We start from the raw sequence: 26,724 nt of genomic DNA, 5'->3' as shown, positions 1-26,724 counted from the left end.
GGTCTCCTGTTGTGGTCCATCACTGCTGCTTCGGGACAGTGGATAGGATGTTCCTGTGGAAGCTGTTGTAGGTGAGCCAAAGTGGCTGTGGGTCCGGAGACAATCAAAGTGTGCTTGGGCCACAGATCTAACTGCAGTTTGATATTCCTGTAGGTCTGGTTTTGTAACAGTGGTGAGTGTTTTGTGAGTGGTCCTTGGATAAGAGCATGTCCCACCCTCCTGCCTCTGCTCTGCATCCTACAAGCTGGAGAACTCACCTCATGATTACATTGGTAACTACTAAACTTTGGAGTCCCAGAGCCCAGACTTTCAGATAACCTTCACAGAACATCAGAGCATGTGCCAAGCTCCTTATTCATTATTCCTGTACAGCCACCAGCACACACTCAGACTGCTACGAAGTTTAACTTACTGAAAAAGCAATGGTTCTCTTTAAAGAAAATGCATGCTGAGGTCAATTGCAGCCTTCCTGCTAGAGCTGAAAAGAGGACATGCACCTCAGGAGAGGGAGACTGGGCTCAGCGCCCTCGAAGCATGTCGTCTCATGATCGCTGTAGTGCCAACTTTTCTTCCTTATGGAAGTCCTTTGTGCCCCTGAGATCCCCAAAACAGAGCTGCTCAGAGGATATCCACTCCAACACAAGATGCCAGCCTTCAAATAAACAGGTTCTCTAATGCCTCTTATTTCTAGAATATTAGCTGTTGTTTGACGAGAAGCCTGGGCCTGGATTCAAAGGCATCGGTGAGATGAGAATGATGTAGTCACTACAAATAAAGGAGGAGAGATGTGGGCACAGGGGAGGGCAAAGATGTTCAGAAAATGCAGAAGCTGCGTGTAGCCTCAAAGCCACGCCTGCTTTACTAAGACACTGGGGTTTCAATAGTTCATCAGGACAAGTGAGTCTTGGTAAACCTGGTCGGGCCTGTAATTAAATACTTCAGTCCTCTGACATGAATTGAAGAGTCTAAGGGAGTAGCTAAAACCCCCCCATTAAGGTGGGGACAGTGAACATGAAAGTCTGTCCATGTTGGCTTGTTTGCATAGTGGGGATTATGAGCATCAACAAAAGACATTCTGTGTCATGTTTCTGCTCTTGGCATATAGTAGATGTAATAATTCTTGAATTTATTTTGCATGGAATCACCTTACAAAATACATTAATTCTAATGGATTGTACATAATACCCTTGGCGGGACCACAGAAAACCATATGCCTATAGTTTTTCACACAACCCTCTGAGGCAAGCAGCTCAAATACCTAACATTTACCAAATCTTCGCTCCTGTGCAAATCTGCTACAGCACACTGCACAATTAATTCCAGCCAGAAGACATTTATAGCAAATGGCTTCCTATGAGTTCCCTAAAGGTTTGTAAATATCTTAAGTTTTTCCAACAATCTTCCCTTTAAATTAAGGAAACTGAGGCACACTGCAGTTGTGTAAATTCTCATTCTTTCCTTTGCATTTGGTAAACAGGATTAAGTATGATAAAATGGATCAAAAGGCCTGAGTCTTCATGCCTCAGAACTGCTCTGTGGCTACAGCCCATAGGGTCCCATTTCTTGTTCTTCTCCATATTATTTGATCTGCCCAAAGCCTCTTCCATTCTTGTATACAAGGTAAACTCTACTTACTGCTCTAATCCTTTAGGCCTGAGATACCTGGGCCTCTTGCCTCGCTGGTTTAGGCAGAGACTCCTGCAGGCAATGCAGTCTTCCATTTCAATGAGTCCCTGGGCATCCCTAGGGTCTCCAAGGAAGCTCTCACAGCTATGGAAAGTGTTTGTTTTCCTGTCTGGCTAGTTTGTAGCATCTCAGAAGAACTAAGAAATCAATGGACCACCATTCTCTCTGCTCAAAATGAGGTCCCATCTCCTTAGACTAAACAGACTAAACTAAACCTCCCCAAGGGAAAGTTAACAGGAATACTGTCCTTGAAAGGAAGCTCTCACCTGACAAGCCATTTTCAGGAGTAATGCTAGGGCTAGTTATGATCTGTATTTGACCCTAGGACTCTCTGTAGACTTGGGTTTTATATATGTGGGTGAGTAATTAAACTAAATACATATGTGATATTCCCAACCTAACATTCAGAAAGTGGGGGAAGAGGCAGTTCTAATAACTTCCCATGTGAACTCAGGACAACTCAGTGCCTTTAGATTTAATAAACAGAATGATTTCTAAGGAACTTTGAAGCAATTTCCCAAAATGTAAGTTATAGACTTAAAAACGGGCCAGAATTTCACAGAGGATGAAGCTTAGATACAGACTAAACTCAAATTTCCTACAGAGAAATAAGCATTATACAAGAAAAATTATTCTTCCCAATTTGGGGTAAAAAAACAAGTACCCCAAAGTTCACTAGCTTTTTAAAGGACTACAAGAGAACACACCTCACAGGACCACACACCTCACAGGACCACACAGGACCACACACCTCACAGGACCACACAGGACCACACACCTCACAGGACCACACACCTCACAGGACTACACACCTCACAGGACCACACACCTCACAGGACCATACACCTCACAGGACCACACACCTCATAGGACCACACAGGACCACATACCTCACAGGACCACACACCTCACAGGACTACACACCTCACAGGACCACACACCTCACAGGACCATACACCTCACAGGACCACACATCTCACAGGACCACACACTTCACAGGACCACACAAGACCACACACCTCACAGGACCACACAGGACCACACACCTCACAGGACCACACACCTCACAGGACCACACACCTCACAGGACCACACACCTCACAAGACCACACACCTCACAGGACCACACAGGACCACACACCTCACAGGACCACACAGGACCACACACCTCACAGGACCATCTAGAAGACCTGGGGTCTGGCAGCCTGGGAACACTCAGGCCCTCATGAAAAGTTGCTTTTTGTTTCACTTTTTTTCTGAAGCCACTTTAATTTCAAGGCCAAAGACCTCACACAAACACTCTAAAATTTGGCAAATATAATACATTCTTATTATTTGTATAGACTGCTGCGTCTAACTTGAGTTACCAAAATTTAAAAGATATTTAAATTATTTATTATCACTGTGGGAAAGGGACATGTGCCACCGTGGAGATTAAAGGACAACAACAGGCAAGGGCCCATTCTCTCTTTTCACCATGTAGACTCCTGCGATTGAAATCAGGTCCTCAGCCCAACCAGGGAGTGCCTGTGCCCTGTGTCCGGTTAGCCACCTTGTGGACCCTTTGTCTCTTTTAATGGCCTTTTATCAGTCAGAGTAGTGCAGGTTCCAGATTTATCCTAAATATTTTGGCATTTGATTTCTGTGACATGGGACAGGATATTTGGTTATTGCATCTCTATTGCATGGCTTGTGGTACTGTCAGCATCTCAGAGGCCGGAAGTCCTAAATGTTTCAGGTACAAACTTGATCAGGACTATTGCTGCCCCTAGGAATCAAAACTGCAGCATGTGGAGACAGTCTCTCGAAGGTTCTGATCTGTTGCTGTCAGAGCCCACAGCATAGCTATGAGGGAGTTCATGTCATTAATTGGCTCATGCTCCTCAAACGTAATACACCACATCATTAATTTTGTAGCTTCATCCGGTAAAGCTATAAACTGAACATTCTTATTGTCTTAATTTTCTGTAACCTTTAATAACATTTATAAGAGAGCGTAGGAGAGATGAAAATGACATTGGCTGTATGACAAATATATTTTATGAATAGTTCATAGAAATTGTTATTTCTCTTACCTCGATGTAATTCCTGGAAAATCAACATACTTCAGACATATCAAGCTCATTGTTTAAATATGGAGAAATGAGCTTCAGTAAATGTCTATGCTACCCTGAAAATACACAATCCTGTTTGACTATGAATCTAAACCTGGTTGGGCCTGGTTAGTACCTGAATGGGAGAAATGAGCCCTAAACACAGATATCAATTTGGATCTTTTATGGAAGGCCCTGATCTAGGCTTTCTTCCTCTGTCTGATGCGGGTTTGTCTTTTTAAAAATTAGTATTACCCCAAATACAGTCACACCTTTGAGCTTAAATATTTTGCAAGCAAGGGATGGATTTGAAAGCAATATATCCTTTAACTTAAACTCTAGGTGAAGACTCATCTAGCATGTAGTCATCAGAAGAAAGATCGACCCTGTGCAGCAAAGACCCTGCCATGGCTGGTGAGACCAGGGTCACATTGGTAGTTAAAAGGGAACTGTGTTACAGGCTCTATGGAGAACTTCCACCCACTTAGATAAGGTGCCAGATTATAGCTCATATAGCATTGCTACATTTTATGCACAATTATGTTATAAATTTGTAATGCATGTACGTAACAATGGTTATTTACTTTAGCATGTGGCTATGGACTCACTGTCTCTAATGACCACATCCACTCCTATAAAAAGCTGCTACTATGTTTGAGATATGAAGTGTCCCTAGATGCTTGTGTATTGAAGGGTGGATCCTTAGTTGGTGGTGCTAATTTGGGGAGCTCTGGAAACTTCAGTAGATGATGCCTAGCTGAAGGAAGTCGCTCTCTGGGAGCTTGTCCTTGGTGGTTGTGCTTCCATTACTCCTTGTCTCCTCTTCTAGAGCAAGAATAGTGTTAAGGGCTGGCTAAAACATGGCATCTTAGAGGGATGGAACCGACACAAACTAATGACTTCTGTTACACCATTTACGCCCCCCTGGCCTGAACCTGGGGGCCTGGTTTTCCTCCTTGTGGGTGATTGCTGACAGATTTGCCTGGCTCCCTGACTGCTCAGCCCCCACTGCTTGTTTCAGAACACGTTCATTTACCATCAAAACAGGAAAGGCATTGTAAAAGAGATCAGACAGTAGAACCAAGCTAGAGTCTGTGCTTCAAGGGGGTGAGACAGAAGAGTGGGGTCACTATATTTGAATTGGATGTATTCTTTCATTTTCTATGATCTATCTCTGGCCCAATTCTAAAAGGATTCTGTGGTAGGACTTGAAAGAAACATATTTGAATCTAAGTTTAACAAGACATCAATTTACATAAAAGACAAGCATGGAGTAGCAGACATATACAAAGGAGAAAACATCCTCCAATGCTTTGGAGCCTGGTTTAAGATTCTTCTCCTTAATGCTATTACTGAAAATCTGACATAATCTAATGATAAGTAATGACATGCTGTGAGAGATACCTGCTTAAATTAAATAAGAATTATGGCTCTGTGAATATGGATACAACATCTAAAATCATGAAGTGGAACCATTTTCCTAATGCAAAATGCTAACCCAGCTGGAAGTTCTAGGATGAATTCCTCGTAGACTTGGATCCAGGGTTAGAGAGCCACATCTGAGGTTACAGAACCCCTTTAAAGAAGAGCATTCCGTTCTTAGGGTATAATGATCCAATTTTATAACAGGCCCCTTAGAACATAGTAAACCTCACCATGGCATTGTGGTGATGAGCTTCTAAGAAAAGGAGAAAATGGAGCTGAAGATAATGATTCCCTCATAAATGTCAGAAGAATGTTTGGCAGAAAAGCAATTTGAACATGAAATTTCTGATGTGTGCATTGGGAAATACTCCAAAATTGTTGGTTGTGCTTGAAACCGATGGTGGCGTAGATCAGCTATGAATTTCTCACAGTGAGCTCTCCAATATTCTTATGGACAAGCAACCTCTACCTTTATTAGACATATGGACATTTACTAGTCACAGACTTAAGAGGAAGCTGTCCCTAGAAAGCAACATGGAAATAATAGCTTTGTTTTACAGCCCAGAACCCTCAGAAGGACTGTCTGGGGTGCCTGAGTCAGCCCTGCCTCCCAAGTTTGGTACCCAAGAAATTGGTTGTCTCTTGAGCTTCTCCAGTTGCTTTCTTTCATAAAAGGATACAAAACATTACTTGGATTTAAGTTGCAGATTTTGCTGTATGACAAGAGCATACCTCACTGTGGAAAAATCTATTCCTCTGTGCTTATGCAAGAGAGAAGCTATGTGGGCTGGCCCAATCTCTGTGATCATCAAATACAGAAACAAATGTTTGTTTATAAGAGAGAAAGGTGACAAGGAGGCAGGCTTCAAAATGAAGCACTGGGAACACTAACAGTGAGCATCCTGTGGCTCTGCACAAGGAGCATGGAGACCATATTTGTGAAACTAAGCCTTCCAAATGTTGACCTAGACATCTTGAGTAGCTGTTGTGTGGTTATTACACTTCTTTCTTCTCCACCTGTCCTTCTCCAGCTCTCTCAGGTCCATCTCCATCTCCCCTCCTTCCCTCCCTCCCTCTGCCCCTCTGTCTTTCCCTCCCTTCCTCACATCCACATCAATCTATCCCCCTGCCTCCCACTAGTTCTCTACTTCTGTCTCTAGCTTTAGCTTAGAGCTAAAACCTACAGATAGGAATACACGGAAGTTTACAGTGTTCTGATGAGCCATAATTGAATCACACCTATGTGTAGGCTTTCTATAAATGCACAGATATTTGATGCTACCATATGGCAAAAAATATGAATTAGGAATAAATAATGTTTATAAGTAATTTTTTTATAACATAAGAATGCTGCTGCCAAAACAATTGGTTGGATAGTATGAAACTAAATTACTAAAGCACAGTTTTTAATTTCCTCTAGGAGTAATCATCTTGCTTAAGTGTCTATGCATCCTTCTCCCCTGTAGATGATTTGAGATGGACCACAAACATATAATTAAGTCCTATGATCAAAAGACAGTTAAAAGGGCTTCTGAGAATCCCACACGGTTCGGAATAGTGTGCATGTGACGCAGATTCAATAATAACCAGTGATTACATTCAAAGATGGTGACTCTAAATGCCAGGCTTGTCTGTGGCAGGGGGCTGCTGTACACCTGGCTTCTTGTTTAATATTATTTTCATATATGTACAAGGAGCAGATCTTGTTTCAAGATTTTAAGGCTGAGTTCCACCAAATTACTAATGTAGTTACATGGCTGTCAGGAACTAGCTTCAAATGTTGACTTCTCCCATGCATGTGAGAAGTATGGAACCTCAAAATTAGCAACAAAAAAGAAAACAAGATTCATGTACTTTCAGGGAAATTGGACTGATAGTAAACTCATAGCCATGGCCTGCCTGTGATCGCCTGAGACTTGCCACATATCAGTACAGGGTAACCAGTTCATGGAGTATAGCCATGCTTCCCTAGTTTAGTGAAGAATATTGTTTCAAGAGATAAATCAATCATCATATCTATTTTTAATCAATACTCACCACCCAAATTTGTTAATGACAAATTACTAAGTATTAGTAACTCAAGAGTTGAAAAATATAATTTTTCTACTTTTTCCTTGAGATGAAAAACCAGATGTTAGAAAGCTCTAAACTGCCTACCACACCTGAATAGCATTTGAAACACTCACCTTCAGCCAATTCATAAATAGTGGGCTATAAAGTTTTGCAGGGAGGACCAAAACCTTCAAATGTCTTTACAAACTATTGAAGGAAAGTATGCAGTTTAATTACTGGAAACATGTAGAAGTATCTATTGAGTGGGTGGGCTGTTCATGTCTGTGGAACCAAAATGGCTGACTTAACTGTTTCCAGGGGGGACAGTGGAGGAGGGTGTGGCTATGCATTTTAGATCTCCAAATCAAAGGGTGATAGCTCCTTATCTCTCCATCAACCCACTCCTTCATTTCAGTTCTTAGAAGACACTTTGTCTCCTGGGATCACTCACCATTCATGTTCTTAAAGATGTTCAGGATTGGCAGGATCTGTCGGTAGTAGGGCACCAAAGCTTCACCCACCATCTCTGCGGACACAACCAGATGCTGGAGAACCTTGAGCGTGACACAGATGACCTGTCTGTTTCGGAGGTTCAAGGCATCTATGTGGTAGAAAAACAAAGAGTAGCAAATATTGAGTGTGAATTCTATGACGTTAAGGCGAAGCTGTCTCGTGGATGCATTTATTTAAACTGTGCTCTACTGGGGACCCAAGGGGCCCTCATTATTAGAGTTCTTATGGGCAGCACAGCCCCCTGCAGAGAATCACATCTTATTTGGCTACTATTCACCCTCCCAGCTAGTGTGGGCTCCTCACCAACCCTGAGAACACTTCTTTTTTTTCTTTGTTTTCCTCCCTCCCTCCCTCCCTTCCTCCCTCCCTCCCTCCCTTCCTTCCTTCCTTTCTTCCTTCCTTCCTGTTTTTGTTTGTTTGTTTGATTGTTTGTTTGTTTTAGGACAGGATTTCTCTATGTAGCTCTGACTGTTTTGGAAATCAATTTGAAGAACAGGCTAGTCTCTAACTCAGAGGGATTCCCCCTTCCTCTGCCAATCCCGGGGGGTTGGGATTTAAGGTATGTGCCACTATGCTTGGCTACTTCACAAGTTTCCATAGAGAAAAGAGGCTGGTGGTCTGAGGAGGAAGAGAAAGACAGGTAGCAGAGAGCATTAAACATCACCTAGTGTGAGTGGTGTAGATAACTGTACAGGCTATCAATAGATAAGTTTTTGTGATCTCTGTTAAGAATTCTTACTGTTTTCTTTCTCCCTATCCCCTTTTCTCTGTGTGTCTATGTATGTGTGGAGGTCAGAGGTCAACATAAAATATCTTCTTCAGTTGATTTCCATCTTAGTTTTTTGAGGCAGGGTCACTCACAGACTGGCTGGCCAGCAAGTCCCAGAAATTCTCCATTGATGAGATTATAGGAATACACCATTATGCCTAGCTTTTTGTGTGCCTGACTGGGGATCCAAACTCAAATTCTCATGCTTGTGTGGCATACTATTTACCAGCTGGAGCAGCTCTACAGTCCTGATTTCCTGTTATTCTCAAAGCTAATATCATGAAACAACCTTTATTTTGGGAGACAGATGTTGGCTGGTGTGCATGTGTAGAAACTGTATATTGGTTACCAACACAGGTAGTATTCTTGGTAGGGGTGAACATGAAATGGCTGTACAGAGAGTCCCGAGGAAGTAAGGGAGGCAGTGTTGGAAGTACAAGCATTCCATTAGAGAGTCAACCATAATAAGGAGAGACCAAAGGAATGCACACAGGCTTAGAGAACAGTTCTGAGTGCAAAGCAACAAGCCACTGCAGAGAAAGGGCCAAAGGCAGTTAAATTACCTGGTGGGTCCATCTCTGCTGGGGCTGAAAAGTGCTCTTTGCTCCAGTGGGGACTCTGGACATTGATGCTAGCTGCGGGAACCTGGCCAACTCATTGACACTTTCTTGGCCCTGGTTTCCTTAATCACAGCAGCTTTCTAAGGTGGCTACATTAAAATGATTGAAATGAAGAGCTACACAAAAGCATCTATTATAGAAGCCTGAGGGTTGATAGGATGCAGAGCCCCTGACTACTCTAAAATACAAGACAAATGCTCTTGTCTCTAAGAAGTTCCTCCTCTTAATGACAAAGGATCAACTATGACCTGAAAACAAGAGATAAAAAGCAACCAAGCTATCAGAGTGATGGCCAGTGCACTGGGGAGGGAGCACTAGTCTTGAGTTCCAGCTCATACTTCCAACAGCTTTCGTCTTGCAGACAGATCACATTTAGTGTGTATCAGGGATGAATTTATGTCTATAACCCTTCCCTTTATTCTATGATGTGACCTGGCTGGTTCCCTGTTACTCAAGAACAAATCTCATTTTTCATCTCTTATATTCTCTACATTGGAAAATTGTTTCTGCACTGGAGTGTCCTTGAATATATGTCTTCCGCACCTCCCTTCCTTTGGTCCAGAGTCTCTACTCTTGATCTAGATCTTTACCCACACCTTCTTTCCTCTGCTTCTGGGACTCTATCATTACTGTCCCTCCTCTGGCTCTGTGTTTCCATTCTCAAAGTTTCTTGGGCCCCAAGTCTCCTTACTTTCTCTTCTTTGGTTGGTTCTGGGTCTCTCCCTTAGTCCTAAGTCTCCGCCCTCACCCTCTGCTCCACTGGTTCTAAGTCCTCATTCACATCTTCTTTTCTCTGGTTCTTTGTCTTCTTTCTCTTCTTTTCCCCTCTGGTCCTGAGTCTCCATTTTTTTTTTTTCATTTGCTCATATCCAACTCCAACTACCTGCTCAAAGAACTTAATGTGGCCCTTTGCTTCCCCCCCCCCCCCGTCAGATTAAAGGACAAACCAGTCAGATCCACAGAAGTATTCAGGGTAAGTTTAAACTCAACAGTAAAAAGCCTAAGAATTTGAAGCACCATTTAGTGATTTCATAGGTACTTTCTGTGGAAACACTGGGAAGTTTTTAAAAATAAAGTTGAGGTCAGCTTTATCTTCTCCAGCAACAAACTGGTAGTTGGTGGATATACACTTCAGAGCAGCCTCACAACCACTAGTCTGGTCAAGGCTACATTCCTGGTTGGTTTGAAAGTAAATATGAATGTAACAGACAGAGATGCTCAGCCTTAACTCTGGGAGCCCACCTAAATATAACCACAGGACTTGGTCCGTTATTATAGCTTTTAAACACTTTGCAGGCTGCACTGAATTTCTGAAAAACAACTAAAAATAGAATGCTGTAATTTCCTCTGCAAGCTGTGGGGATGGGACAGTCAGAAGCAGGGCTTTGGAGCCATGGTGGGAGGAGGTAGAGAGGACCTTGCATGGTCAGCAGCCAGGCTCTGTTTCAAACAGGCATTGAGCATTTCTTTGTGCCAGGAATAGCACCTTATACGTCTTAGATTACTAATCCTCCTCCATCATGTACTGTGTGTTTCTCATAGTTGTAGGAACTGGAAGGATTGAAATGAACAAGATACAGATGCTAATATCCTCTCAGGGATGGCAATCTAGTGTAGACACAGACAGTAAGCTTATATCGCAAGTATGAGGACTGTACTTGACAAGGCAAGGTCATTAAGCAGCCAATCACAGGGCTACTCAACCTTGGCTCAGGATCGCTGAATTCTCCTCGGACAAACCTCAGGGATCAATAGATGCTATTCAGCCACAGAATTTCCCAGGCAGGTAGGGAGGTACACTAGAAACACAGGCCCCTCCCTGGGGAAAGGAGCCTGCTCCAGCTGTGTAGGTAAGAGTGCACTGAGGTATTTAGGTCTCATTACCTGCTTTTATAACTGTGAATGGGTTTTTCCTGAGCACTTTTTGGTGAGAAGCATGTGTGTGTGTGTGTGTGTGTGTGTGTGTGTGTGTGTGTGTGTGTGTAGGTGCACCCATGGAAGATCTGAGGTCCCATCTTGCTGGAATAACCAGCAAGAACCAAAGAGTCTGGGTTTCTGCCCTTTCTGCACATTCTTCTCTCCTTCCCATCACATTCCTACAAGGGCCTCACAGTCATGTATAGCTGTCCATTTTGTATTTTTTTTTCAGGAAAATACAACAACAGAACACTTAAACATCAAAGGCAGAAAAACCCCGTGAGAGACAAATGATGGGAAGTGGCAGTTTTGGTGGCTGTAATGGCTCTTGAATGAGTTTTTCCATTGTGTGTGGTTTACAAAGGCTGCAATAAGATAGCCTTGTGTGAGCACATCTACACCCAATTTCAGGGGAAGAGACTTACCATGTAGACCATATTGATGTTTATAATATATATGTGTGTGTGTGAGTGTGTGTGTGTGTGTGTGTGTGTGTATGTGTGTGAACAACTCAATTTTCCAAGTGGGGTTTTATATATATATATTCACTTGGTCACTCAAGGGTATATTAATGCTGTCTCTCAACAGAATAACAAACATAGATATTAGAACACAACTGCACTGCAACCTTGATTGAATTAGCATGGTTGGGATAAGCATTATTGGAATATTATTGACAGTGACCCACAATCACAGTGTTCAGGACCTGTTATTCTGAATGTCCCATGAAAGGGAATGCTGTGTCCTTCCTGGGGAACGAGAAAGAGGGTCTTTACAGTAGCTGTGAGAGGAAACTGTGCTACAGTATAAAAATACCCTTAATCCCATTAAGGGATTTTTCTCTTTAACTGTGTGTGTGTGTGTGTGTGTTCATGTGGGTACATGTGTGCATGCAGATGCATGTGTGCATATGTGCATGTGCGTGTAGAGGCCACATGTCAACCTTGGGTGTTATCACTCATAAGTGCTCACCTGATGCTCTGAGACAATATCTCTTATTGGTCTGGAGCTTACTGAGTAGCCTAGGCTGTACAGTTAGTAAACCCCAGGGATGTGCCTGCCCCCACTTCCCCAGTGCTGGGATTGCTACTGTATCAGCACTCTTGAGCTTTCAAATGGGCCTTAGGGATCAAACCCAGGCTCTCATGCCATCACCATCCCAGCCCCAAGAGAATTTGGTTTTCATCCCACCCATTTCCATTTTAGTTCATGTATTTTTGTTACTCCTTGAGGAATTGACTCTTCACATCAAGCAGGAAGCCTTTTTGTTCTTCCGTCCCCAGTGGAACTAAAGAAATAGGGTTGGGGGATGGGCAGCAGGAATCACAGGTCTCTTCCTTTGAAAAAGCATGCTAACAGATATAAAGAGAGCATGATTCTGGGGCTTAAGGAGACGTGTGTATTCTTCGGCAGCTGTTGTCAAGTTGTAAGTGAGGGCTTTGAACTCAAGATTTAAGGTTTTGAAAGGTCTAACACAAAGAGTCTACTGACATTATAGAACCTTTCTATTCAGGAAATTGGATTTCTATTGTACTGCTTACTGCCTTCAAGTATAATCAACAGGATGGAGCATACAGATATAGAGAGATTGCTGGAGAATAAGGAAAAACAATTTGAAGCCAAAGTGGTAAAATTTATTCATCTTAGATAGTTATAAGCCCTGCGTACAATTTTCTTAGGCCTAAAAATCCATTATTGCTATGAATTTTGTGAAGTGAGAGCATTTCCTACTATTAGGTATGATTTGCTATTGTGGAATGAGAAGACACAGGAACATTACCAGTGGATTGTCTCTGTTTAAACTTAGAAACAGCAAACAAAAGCAAAGCAAATATGAAGTCTAAAAATACTTTTGACATGTGCCATAAATGTTAATATCTCCACCATACAAATAGCCACCATACTCTCGTGAGAGAACCCTTCAAGTCTGTCCAAGAATGTGAGTGGGTAATACAGAGCTTAATACACACAAGTGATCAGTTAATGTTCTAGAACGTTCAGATTCACTGGTAATCCAAATAACTCTGGAATAGCATATTAGTAAAAAAAAAAAAAAAGAGTCACTGAAATATTATCATTCAGAGTAGAAGCAAGTTTGGGAAAAGAGAGACTTTCACAGATGCTGTGGCATAGACGGGCACAGCCTTTCTGCAGGGCCTCACTTCTCAGAGCCATACAAATGCATGTGGTACTTAGCCCAGCACTTAATCTGCATGAGCCTTTAGTCTAAGTACGAAGGTGTGTGCTCAGTTATGAAAGAATGCTGAAACCCGCACTGCTTATGATTGACAATAATCAAAACATTCCAAGACAATCAGGTTGGTTTTTTTATTTTTGTTTTTTGGTTTTTTGGTTTATCAAGACAGGGTTTCCCTGTGTAGTCCTGCCTGTCCTGCAACTCACTCTGTAGACCAGGCTGGCCTTGAACTCAGAAATCCGCCTGCCTCTGCCTCCCAAGTGCTGGGATTAAAGGCATGCGCCACCACTGCCTGGCGACCATCAGGTTGTTAAAGGAGAAGACAATACATCCATAGAGTGGAAAGTTATTTTAGTATATTTATTTGTTTGTTTACTTTAATTTTTAAATATTTTAGGACCATGAATGTAATTTAGCACTGGGACTTTCTTTGTATTAAGTGTTTTTAATTGTTCTTATAAGTGATTCTATTTGCTAAACAGATTTGTTTAAATAGTTACTGACATGCCCAAAGATGCAGTCACCAGCACTTTTGATATTTATACTCAGAAGGCTCTAGGTGAGCTAGAGGAACCATGAGGACTCCAGTCTCCCATACACTCCTTTCGTTCCTGTAGCTGAAGTTGGGTCTGGCATTGCACACACTGAGTGCCTGGTGCCAGCAGCTGAGCATGAGATTCCATGGAATGTGCTGGCATTAGCAATGCAGGGCTCTTCTCTCAGAGCACGTTGCCCCTCTGTACCCAGATGTCCACTTAGTTCACATTGAAGGAGTGCGATGCCATATGATGCCAAAGGAAGGAGTTAGCTTTGCTATCATTTTCAGAGTGAAATCAAATGATCATATTTGTTTCAAGTGGGCATTGCTGCTAAGAGGCACAAGTACATTCCCTACATAGGTGGAGGAAAGGTCATTACATTTGCCACACTTTTCATGGTCATCAAGGACCCACAAGGCATTATGCTAAGTAGGGGATTCTGGGATGCACATGAAATAGGAGGTGGGCAGACAGAACAATTTCCATGATATAGGAGCCCAGTCTTTCCTAAAGAAGGACAGGAAGAGCACATACTTCTAAGCCTGATAGGAATTTGGGTACAATTTTAGGCATGATTATCTGGACAAGCAACTTGGATCATATAGGAAATCAGCAGTGGTTACTAGTATCCTGAACTTGCTCACTGGATGAAGGCTAACCAAGCTAACATCACATATTCTACATTTTCTCACAAAAGAGACTGTAACCAGAGTAGCAAGACATCTGACCACAACTGCCTGGCTGTCCTAGTGGTTAAGACATGGAGATGGAAGACTGGGGCATAGCTCAATTGACAGAGAGTGTGCTTGGTATACCTGGAGCCCAGGCTTTCCCTAGCACCACAGAAACCGGGTATGATGCTGGGTGTGATGCTGCATTGGAGGTGGAGACAGGAGGATAGAGTTCAAGGTTATCTTCAGCTACACAGCAAGTTCCAGGCAAGCCTGAGATATGTGAGACCCTTCCTTTAAAAATAGACAAACAGACAAACAAACAAACAAACAAGTACTATCACCAAATCCCAAAAGGGTGTAAGAGGGATTGAGAGTTAGGATTTCCCTTTTACTTTCCTTGTTATTCCTGTGTGAATAACTTAATTCCAGTAGCACGCATTGAGGTTTTGGGATCAACCTTTCCTCGGTGGGATGTGTCAGAAGTGTCTGTACTTGAACCATTTCAGTTCCCATAGGAATAATTTTTTTTTCTAGATTGAGTGCATCTTATTGAATTGAAACAAGTTTGGTGACTGCTTGTTGAGCATATGCCAAGACAAGGAAACTAAGGAATACACACACACACACACACACACACACACACACACACACACACACACACACTTTATTTCCCAGTAATAATGTTCTCATTACACAATCCTATGACTCCTCTGGACAATGGTACTTCTAATCTCCTGGGAAGGGTGAAAGAATTAAATGGCCCAACACTACAGAGCTCAGTAATGCAAGCTGGATTTTCTCATGAGTCCGAAGTCTGCATTTCTAATACCTGTGCTCCTTTATCCCCTGGCATCCCCTCAGTCATGCGATATTGTCCCATGGCATGGTGCACACTGGGCCTAGGCAATGAGGAGATCATTAGAACTGCCAGTGAACTCACTCTAGCATGGACTAAGCAGGGAGCCTTCACCATGGCAGGTCCTGGGCATCAGTGGTTTGCTCTTTAGAGAATAAGTCACAGTGACAGAGACAAAACTCATGGTGTTTTTCAGAAAGTAAGGTAGACTGTCTGAGCATGCTATTTCAGACAGATAGACAAATGTTTGTGTTTTTCCACTGTCAGGCTTTATTGGCTTTTTAATATATTCACAAGGTACACTGGTTCCACTGGCAGCAGTACTAACTCTCAGACCACACAGCAAAAGCATGCACAGGTTATAGAATGGCCACAAAACCTTAAAGAGGCCACTGCAGAGAGCTCAGGGAGTTCCACAGAGGCCCTACCAAGAGGTGAGAGAGTCCATGTGGGAGTAAGATAAATAACCTTGCTGGAGGTCTCCTGGAGATGCTGCTCCAGGGTCAAGTTGTAAGGTCTCAGCTTTGGGTAAGTTCTGAGGTCTAGTCAGGATGCAGACGTGAGCTGCAGGATCTTCAAGGGCACAGAGGCAATGGACAGGACTGGGTCCAGATGGATACAGAGGTGGACAGACAGGTGGAATGTCCAGATGGGTTAATAGATAAATGGGCAGTTAGGCAGGTAGCCATTTGAGTGGGATGCACCAACAGTGAAGAATCAAGCTGAGATGAGGCCTATGGGATGGGTTGGGACTTCTCTCATGGTTGGTTGCATTGATGCACACACTAGGTGGTCAGTCAGGTGACAGATCTGTAGAGGCATCACCACAGCCATGTTAGGCAGCCAGGTGAAGCTAGTAGACCCTTTCCTTACTCTGCTGTGCTCAGTGAGTTTGCAGGCCCAGTTCTCCAGATACAGTTTCAGTATACCTATGATCTCATATGGTCTCCATTTACTCTGATAAATTGATACAGCACATTTATCCATGAGAATGCATTACTGAACAGGTGGTGCCTTGTGGGTGGTACCAGACAGCTCTATTCATGTGTCCACCAAGGCCCAGACTTCCTAAGTGGTAAGCGCCTGTGTCTTGTTCCTAAGGGGTAAGCCATGGTGACTAAGTCATTTTCACTCAAAGTGGAGTTAAATGCTACCTGTAAAATGGAGTCTCTCCAGGCAAAGCACTGGAAAACAGTTTTTGAGACAGGGTTTCTTTGTGTATCCCTGGCTGTCCTGAAACTCACGCTGTAGATCAGGCTGGCCTTGAACTCAGAAATCTGCCTGCCTCTGCCTCCCAAGTGCTGGGATTAAAGGCGTGCACCACCACCGCCCAGCTTGGAAAACATTTTTTTTTTTTTAAACACAATATGGCATAACTAAGAACAGGGCACAAGTTGGCTCTGCATCTGCTTGGAATGATGTCATGGCTGCCTGCTGCCTGTATAAGGCTTTAGCTTGCATGACTTAAAGATGTCAACATTAAGGAAGAGGATGGTGGTGGCCTAATCTCATTCATGTCACATGCTCTGCTGAAAGGTTTAAACGCACTAGTTCATTTTGCCACAGAAATGACCCAATATGCTGGGGGCCATTGTTGTCCCCATTGTGACAATAAGGTGTTGAGCCCCAATACTGATCATGCACATTGGCTTATGTGAGACAGGAGAAGAGTGCTTGCAGGTGCCCCTGGCTGTTTCTGGCACCTTCTCTCTGGCTCTATCATGACTTTCTGGCATGTCCAGCTGTCATCTCTGCTTCTGTCACCCTTGTCGCTGCTATGCTTTTACGTTGCATGACTGATGTCCTTGTTCACACAGGACTTGACCTCATGACATGACCAAAAGGATCTTTAGTTCTGAAAAGTGAACATGCACACGATCAATATCTCAGAGGTTGTCATCTAGTCTCTGCCTTGGACTGACACCAGGGTGCCTTCAATGGGACACTACTGCCATCAGTGGACTCACATTGTGACACAAGATTTTCTATTATAGGTCTGTTTAGATGGAATGGTGAAGACAACATGAGAATGGCCAGGTTAAGTGTGATGAAAAAATGTGTCTAGCAGTGAGATTCCACAGCCTGTGTGACTGGGAGTGCTTGTGTATGGCCGATTTCCCCGGAGCCCAACTCATCAAAGCTCTGCAAGATCCCTACTGCTTTCCTCCTCTAGAGAAGATGAGAACTCTCCTCCTGACCTTGATGGCATAGAGTGTTGGGCTGGCTCTAGACTGTGGGTCTTAGGTCAGACTTTGCTAATTAATGTGCTTTGTTTGTTCTCAAGAAGGCAACAAGAGAAGGCAGTCTTTAGTGTCAGGTTACTGACAGCTCACAAGAAGGAGTCTCCCAGCGGAGGAAAAAGGTTGTAAATTGTAAGATTCTTGGCTGGTCTCTCTTCCCTTGGTAGCTGCAGATTTTCAATTGCTGTTCGAATGGGTCAGTGTGGACTGAGCTTGCCATAGCATCAGATGAATCTTGGTCACTTCTCCATCATGGCACATACCCATGTCTCCTTTCACAGTCTATTGGAAGAGGCAGACTCCTGGCTCTGCAGAATTGGATGTCCAAGAAATGTAGAAGAACAGAGTTTGGAAAGCCGTCTTTTCTTTTCCTCGCCTTTATTATATGTGGGTGATACACTATAGGCTGCTTAGATAGGTAAGCCCCCTTTCCCTTGGTCACAGCTCTAAAACCTCTGGGCATGTGCAGTCGATGCAAATGTCAAATATCTAATTTCTCCGGAAATACAGAGGTACTGGCACTTGGTTTTTCTTACAGGTGTGAAGGTGAGCAGAGAGTCCCCAGTTCTACTTGGGATAAGCTGACAGCAGAAAGTGACAGTATTGAGCCGCCACAGCAAATATGTCTGAAGTGAATTTTAAGTCATGGGAGCTACTTTATGAAGAGTAAAACTTTATGAAGACAGTTTGAATCATGTTTCTTTTTTAATATCTTGTAATCAAAATAACCCCAAGTAATTTACCTCTTTTCTGAATTTTTCAACATAAAGGTCTAATTGTTCTTCTTGAATTAAAATCATTTTTTTGCAGTTTATTATCAATTTCAAAATAATGTACTTGTCAAATTTTGAAATATGAGTGAAATGATCAGATCGTTAAAAGGGTAATGCATGCAAGTGAGCTTGCTAATTAAAAAGACTTGTCACAACAGGCTCTTGCTTTGTGACACATTTTATTCCTTCACACTGGTCCCCTTTTCTTTCTGTTCATCCATTGGATGTCATTCCAGGAGAATGTTTTGTTTTTTGAGTGTTAGTACTCAAGCTTCTTGAGCCAGAAGTCACGGTGTTCTCTCCTACTTAGCCACAGCAACCAGAGAAGCTGGGCATGTGCCCTTGGCTGGTGCAGTCAGCCAGGCGACCTCAGCTCATTAGAGGTGTCCTAATGAGGGCACTGTCTTGTGCCCCTTCCATGTGCAGATTGCCGTAGTTTCTATAAGTTGGTGCAGCCAGGGTTGTCTCTCCTCCAGCAGGTCATCTCACAAGTGCATACTGCTGGTCATAAACAAAAATATCTTACTGGGAGACTTAGATAAACAGAAATCTACTCTCACAATGTCTTCTGATGGACAGGAAGCATTGTAGGATTACAGTCTTTAATTGGGGTTGCAGGATAGATAGGCATTTCTACAAGGCACTTTTACACAAGGCCCTGCACATTAGCAAATCCAAATGGCCATATCCTACTTTTAAAAATGGCGTCTTATACACATTTACAGTTATGTACTTCATTAAATTGATTTTGGAAATATATGATGCATTTTTTGTGCACTAGCCAGCCTATTAGATGCTGTGGGGACAGAGTAGTGTTTAACATTATACTCTAAGTGACATAAGCTACAAAGTTCTGCAGGAGAGAGTGAAGGCGGAGATAGGACTGTAAAGAGGCATAAAGAAAAATTAATACAGGAGCAGGGCTTTGAAGGCCGTGCAGTGCTGAGGCATGTGACCTGGTGACAGCTGACATAGAATTAGGAAAGAGACAAACAAGTTCTATGGAACTGACAGTTTGCTGTCACATAGGTCAATGGAGGCAGCCAGTGAGAAGGTGATGAACTTGCTGCCACACCCTGGGAATCCAGAGAAGTCACCAAGATGGGTGGGAAGCATATGCTGATAGGTCTGGGAGATGAAAGCTTTTGTCTCAGTTAAGGTGTAATGGTCTGGGTGGAAGAAAGCATTGGGCAGTAGGACATGACTCATCAGGGGGTTAGGGGTAGGGAGAAAATGGAGAAAGGGTCTTAGAAGGAAGGGATTTGCAGCAGGGAAATCTGCATGCAAACCCCACCCTAGCTGACTTCTAAGAATCACACAGGGAGGAGATCCCTGGGGGCCAGATGGTGAGCACAAGTTGAAGATGAAAGCATGGGAGATGAAAGGCACTTCACTGTGTCCACCATAGGGAGTCAAAGCTGGGTGCCTGCATCTCAGAGGTTAACTGTCCACCAGGACTGGAAGTGACAGTCTTCTATGGAACATAAAAGGACATAGAGGTTCTGAAACATGCTATGTATAATGTCTAAGGTAGGTTTGGACTCTGAGGCCCTGCTGAGGTTGGACAAACCCTACACTGAGCCTAGCTGTTGAGCAGTGACTAGAAGTGAGGCGTCGCTTTCAGGATGAGAGACTAATTGTTATATTCTCTATGGGAGACTCCCTTGCTTTCTCCAGTACTGAAACCAGCGATGTCACTCAGGCTGGGCTCCTGAGTGACTGTAGTACAGGCATTCCCCACTAACCCCTAGAAAGGTGCACTTTTTTGCTTTAAGTCACTCACTGTGTTATGCTCTAGGGCTTAGGGACGGGTTGCTATTGTAAAGCCTACTGTATTCTGATTGATACAATTTTCTTTATCATAATCAAAGAATCCTATTCTTTGTTTTTAAAACTATAAAGGGCTCTTTCTGATAATTTCAAGATATCAAGCAACATTTGAGCTTTGATCTGCTCAGTCTCAATTTTCTTGGTATTTTATCACTTAGAATTAGTTCTTCCATTGGTGTCTTGTGATGCTCTCTCTATAGCTGATTAAGATGGTCACTTGGTTTGATCTTCTTTAATGTGCTTTACATTTCAGGCTATATATTTCTTCTAAATAAATGTCTCACCACACTATACAAAAAGCGTATTATTTGAATCTAATTTCTAGCAATATCCTTGTGAATGTTTGTAATTTTATTGCAACATTTTCATTACTGTGCAGCTAACATGCTTTCTAATATATAAATAATTATTTCTTACTTGGCTCATGATTATTTACAAGCACATATCTTAATTTCAAAATAGAAATGTTTCAGCTATCATTTTAGAGATTGATTTCTTGCACAACTTACATTTTGATCATTCAATGTGTTTTATATGATTTCCATCTTTGGTGCTTTCTCTGAGTCTTGTCTTAGGCCCAGAATATGGCTGACTCCGTGGATGCTTTGTGTATGCTATGGCAATGGTGACCTGTAGCTGTACACACAGCACTGAGGTCCAGGTGTGGTTCACATTCTGACCCTAGCATTTGGGAATCATGTGACATGCATGGCACCACCTCATATCCCTCATGACTAAGTTGGACACCCCTACAACCCCCCAGGGCTTGGAAGCAAGGTGGTCGACTCTCAGGGCTGCTGGAAGGATTGGCTGATCCAATTCCAGAAAAGCCCAGCGAAGCCTTGCAGACTGAGAGCAGTACTGGGCATCAGTGCTACAGTCAGATGCTTTTATATAATTTCCTCAATTCTTGGCTTATCTGTTCATGAAGGAGAAAGCAATGTGGTGGCCTGAGAGATGCTTTATAAATAAAGCACTTGCGGCATAAGCCAAATGGGTGTGACATTTCACCTATAATCCTAGCTCTTGGGAAGCAGAGGCAGGGGATTGCTGGAGCACATTATACAGCTAGACTAGTCTCATTCAGAATCTCTTGGTTCAACTGAAATGGTTTATGGTGCTCCAGAAACCTGAGTGAACACAGGATTCTATGTGCATATGAACACATTCACATACATGCACACTTCGATCCCTACATATTAAGAAAGAATAGTATGTAAATGATCTTAATAATATCCATACATTTGGTAGAATACATGTATTTTAAGGTTTATTTCATGTGGACAGAGTTTCTTTTCATCGTCCAAGGATGCCAACAAAAGTGACAATTTCTATTTTTTTTTTTGTCTGATTTTGTTTTTGTTTTGAGACAGGGTCTTGTGTAGTGTAGGCTAGCCCCAAACTTGAGCAGACCCTGACCTATACTTTGAAATCCTGGTAGCAGCATTTTACAGGTAAGGGAATGGTGTCTCACAGAGAAGTGTAACTTGCTTTGGGTTGTGGCAGCTGTGTGCTACAGCCAAAATCCTAGCTGGGAGCCAGATTCTGGTCTGCTAGTAACTAACATATTAACTTGCTTGACTTAATGCTAACAAAGGGACAGTCAGTTTATGTTGAAGGGCACGAGGTACTGTTCCCTCTTTCTCCAAAACACCCTACAAGAACAAACAAATCTAAGGCAAATCTGCATTGAGAGATGAGAGACTAACACAGTATGTTCATAAAGGAACAAGATACTAATTAAAAGAATATCAGAGAAAAAGCAAAAGTTAAGAAGGACTGGGATAAAATGTTTTAAGGTTGGGAGATAAAGTCCAGGAAAATTTCCAGGATCTAGAACTATGAGGCAGAGATGGAAAAATGAGCAAAGAGCAGAAAGCTTAGGGGAGACAATAGCTTTGGTGCACAAGGCACTCCTTGGGAGTTCTGAGGTAGGAAAAGAAAACAGAGAAGTCATTAAAGCAACAATGCCTGGCGACTATCTACTACCGAGATGTGTGCCTCTCAAGTCAAAATTTCCCAGTAAAATTAGTGGAAAAAGAACCAAAACACATCAACATGGAACTTTTAATCTCCAGAAATAACAAGAAGATCTAAGAGATTGGTGGAGAAATGAGAGGCTGGGGAAGTTCAAATTATACCATGTTTTTAAAATCAGGGTCCCTCTACAAAGCCCCTGCTGTCCTGGAATCCATCTGAGTAGACCAGGCTGGCCTAGAATTCACAAAGATCTGCCTGCGTGTGCCTCCTGAGTGATGGGACCAAAGGTGTACACCACAATGCCAAGCCAACTATAACATTTTCTAGGACATAGCTTGGCAAGTCACAGAAATGTGACCTCAGATTTCTAAACAAAAGTTATTCTCTCAACATTACAAAACTAATAATGGAGTTTTATGGACTTTTTTGATTTCTAAGAACTAAAAGATACACTCTGCCTGAATCTTCAGGAAGTTGCTGGAAGGCATACCCTGGCATAATGATGAGGAAGCTCACTGTCAAGGAACAAGTTCACACGCATGACACCAGAGCTCTTGGCAGGTCAGGGACACATGGTCCTGGCCAGGGCGACAGGGTGGAGGTCAAAGTGTTACTGACTCCAGAAATAAAACCAGTGGACAGCTGATAGTCTGAACACTTGGAAAACAGCATTCCCTTACTAGGGCTTAGGATGCATAAGGAGATTTATGAAAGGCTGAAATCAAGCAGGCAAGAGAGCCAACATAAGTTATCTAGCAGGATAAGTTAGACTACTAGTGTAGTAATAAGTGACTGTCAGTGACTAATGAAGTATAAAAAAGTGGATTGTTCATTTAATGAAAATTGACATAACTGTACTGTAAAGCAAGATGGAACAAAGGTATGTTTACAAGAGAAAGGTAAATTCTTATCTGTGTATGAGGACCATAGCTTCTAACAGAATGGGTCTCCCTCACATGCTCTCAAAGGAAGAAACTTCTCTTGTAATGGGAGAATCCCTTCTCCAACTTCTCTGTGGGCACAACGGGTGCCTTGTGTTCCTGTCTCTTCTTGCACACAGCCTTGACAGTGCCTGCCCCTGCACATCACTTGCTGGACCATCCGTTGCGTTCATGCATGGCTACTCAGAGTGTCTATGTGTTTCTGAAATCATCCACATTATGGATAAAGTGGAATTTCTCCATTCCATAAGTAGAACGTAGAGGCTTAGCCTTCATTTGCTTCCCACAATTCACTGTACCAGCTGTCCTGAACCAGGCTTTCATGGCAGTGTCTGGGTGTGTAAGCTTCCTGTCTGCCGTGGCTGGTTTTGCTGTAGCCTGGCAGCTTGAGAGAATTGTGGCATCTCTGCTCCCTCCATGTCTACACTGTCCAAGGTTTCCCACTTTATTGCTTGGTAGAGACTCTAGATCTGAAAGTCAAAGATGAGACATTAGAGGACGAACAAGCATCTTACCTCTTCTGGGGAAGGGGTCCATGGTCTACTCTTTCTCCAGAGACAAGAAGGCATCAGGTTAAGCAGCTGGTTGCTCTTCAGTTTTCAGTGCACAGAAAGTCATGAAGATCAAAATTTTATTGAGACTATGCTCACCAACATAAACCAATATTCTTTATAGCCTTGGAACTTCTTAGTAATAAATTTTACTTTTAAAATTTTTGTGTATGCTGCGTGCTTGTGTGTTCATGTGTATGTGCATTTCCATATGTGAACCTGGGTGTGTGTATTCCATACAGGGCACTGAAGGTCACAGGGTATTCTGCCCTTGTCTTCCACCTTGTTTGTGTCAGAGCCTCTTTGTTTTGCTCTTCTGCCATGTTTGCCATGGCTCTTGATCTTCCAGGGATTTTCCTGTTGCCATCTCTCACCCCAGCACAGGAACACTGGGATCGCAGACATGCACTACTGTGTGAGTCTTTATAGGAGTTGTAGGGGCTTAACTTAAGTTCTCACATGTTCCTGGTAAGCATTTTATCCAGTGAGCCATCTTTCCAGCTCCAAAATTTACTTTTCTAAAAATAAAATAAGCTAAGCACTTGTGCCTTTGAAAATGTCCTTTCTTCATGTTTAGGTAATATTTTGTTCAGCAGAGTTTATGTTCAGATTGTATTTTGTCCTTTGTGAGCAGATTGGAAAGTTCGTTTTACCGGTTGATGGAGCTGATTTCATGCTCATCATCTTTAATATGTGCTTTAGTACCTCGCTCTCTCTTGGCCTTATTTGTTGACTTGGAAAGCTTAGGCTTTGGCTTTCCTGGATTTTGAACCACCACAAAATTATCATGTCATTTTGTGTGGTTGTTTAACTCCTAGGCATGGTGACTGCTGGCCCTGAGGTTTACAGACGCTGAGATCCCTCTTTGGGAATCACAGGGGTCGGGGCATCCTCGAAGTGCTCACGCCTGGGAGCACGCGGTGCCCAGGATGGTTCCCCATCTGCTAGCCTCCCTTTCCCTTTGCAGCCTGGGCTTGTGCTGGGAACTGTAAGCTCTAGTTAGCTTACCTCCTGATGCCCAGCATTTCCCCTGCACAGGTGTTTGACGGATTTTTTTGTTCTTCCTCTTCCTTTCTCCATCCTTTTTTCTCTTTCTCTTCTTTCTTCTTCCTTCTCTCTATCCACCCTTCCTTCTTTCCTTGGCTCCATTTTCAACCCTCTTCTGAATTTGACATGCTCAGAATCAAGATGCTCACTGTGGTTGCTCTGCTGGCTTGAGATGAATTTTCCTCATCTTAATTAGATCAAATATTAATCCATAATTCCCAGGTCAGACTGCTAGAGAACTCCTTTTTTACCCTTTCCCACAACAGAACATCTTACTATTGTTTCTAGCAACCCATGCTGTGCTAGTGACCCTGGCTGTCTCATCAAGGACATTCCATGACTCACCCTGAGCATATCAGGCTAGATTATCTTATCAAGGACATTCCATGACTCACCCTGAGCATATCGGGCAAGATTATTTTGGAGCTTCTAAACCAGAATAACAGAGAGGAAACTGAGAGAAAGGAGCAAAGGTGTTTTTGCCATGAAGTGATATAAATGGAAGAGGTAGAGGGTGCTAATTTGGCTACTGTAAAACATTTTGCTCTGCCTTCATAGATAGTAATCAGGACTGCTAGCTGGTCATGGGAAGGTTAATTTTTGCCCCTGGATAACACTTTTCTTTGAAGCCTGATAAAGCTTGGGTCCTGAGTAGACGAACAAGAAAAAAGAGAAAAATAACATTTTTATTATATTCTTACTTTTTTTGCAGCTTGGAAATAAATACTAGACCTGAGGAGTGCATCTATGTTTCACTTTAGGATTATCAGTTTTGTAATTTTTAGGAAATAAATCCCAGACTCTGGGAATGCACAGAGGCACCAATCCTACGGCTCTTCCTCACAGTGAGTTAATCCATTTTGCTCTGCCTTCATAGATAGTAATCAGGACTGCTAGCTGGTGATGGTAAGGTTAATTTTTGCCCCTGGATAAAATCACAATTATACTAATGGTATGGTTTAAAAACAAGGTTCACACAACTGTTACATGTTATGCCAGTTATGTACATCAGCATGTTTCTAGATCAATTAGCCTCATTCCAGAATTCCACCTGAAAGAGGTACTTTATGCACATGGCATTTCCCACTGAGGGCTGAGACTTGCATGATGATGCATAGAGAGCCAACGTTTCTCGGTGAGAAATGTTAGGCTTCCGGTGATGTCACCCTGGACTACCATGCAATGGTCGGCACCAGGAACAGACTGTCCAGGCTACTGGAACTTCATGCTATCAAATGCCATTTGGTCAGTTTTTCCCTGACAAATCATGTTTACTGAGTTCTTAGTAATGTTTCTGTTTATCAGCAAGTGTGTGCACCATCAATTCTTTCTTCATAATGCTATGCTCCTTCAGTTTATTTACGTGTCTTCAAATACAGATCAAACAATTTGACAGTCCCTTCACCTAGGGCCGCCACTCTCTGGTATGGTCTACTTTATTTGTAAAAAATAATCAAAATATTACATAGGAACTGTCTCTCTGCTCTGTAGTATCTTCATCAAGAGAACATGGAATGCTCCCACAGAGCCATTCGTCCTAATGCACAGTATTTTAAGGAGTAGGACAGTGACCTGAACTTTATTGTTTTTCCCATGGATGTAGGAAAAAAAAGTCAGATGGTTCCTGGAGAGAACATTCTGGCCCCTGTTTTTGTTTATCTGTGAAACTTGTCATCATCCTTTAAGAAATGGGTTATTTCAACTAGAAGTAAACATCTTTAAGTCAAGAAGCCCAGTGGAGAGAGCAAACCACAAGCAGAAAGGGGTTGAGTGGGCTCAACCCTGTTTGTAAAGATTCCTTCAGGTGGCTGTTGGATTAGGGAAGGGCTGCCACTGGCTCCTCAGGGCCCATTTGAAGGACTTTTACTTGTCACATGAGGTCACTTTGACCCCTCTTTGGTAGAAGTGTCAACTCTCCAAGAGTTCAAAGCTAGCAAAGAAAGTTCCAGAGCTGACTCTGTGTGGAGTGATGAGAGCCACATGCTGAAGTTCCAAATCTTCACAAGGCTTGCTTACTTCAA

At 42.7% G+C, this 26,724-nt stretch overlaps 1 protein-coding gene across 1 annotated transcript in view; it reads right to left on the bottom strand.

Moving 5' to 3' along the window:
• The window catches only part of Pacrg (parkin coregulated), a 447,145-nt gene that overhangs the window by 167,246 nt on the left and 253,175 nt on the right, over nt 1-26,724 (bottom strand). The window contains exon 4 of the mRNA XM_031350758.1: nt 7,708-7,857. Within this exon, the coding sequence (XP_031206618.1) occupies nt 7,708-7,857 (150 nt within the window). The remainder of the gene's footprint in view (nt 1-7,707; nt 7,858-26,724) is intronic.

The sequence above is a fragment of the Mastomys coucha genome, unplaced genomic scaffold (genome assembly GCF_008632895.1).
Source record: "Mastomys coucha isolate ucsf_1 unplaced genomic scaffold, UCSF_Mcou_1 pScaffold5, whole genome shotgun sequence".
In the NCBI taxonomy this organism is placed as follows: Eukaryota; Metazoa; Chordata; class Mammalia; order Rodentia; family Muridae; genus Mastomys; species Mastomys coucha.
This window is presented reverse-complemented; position numbering and strand designations above follow the sequence as displayed.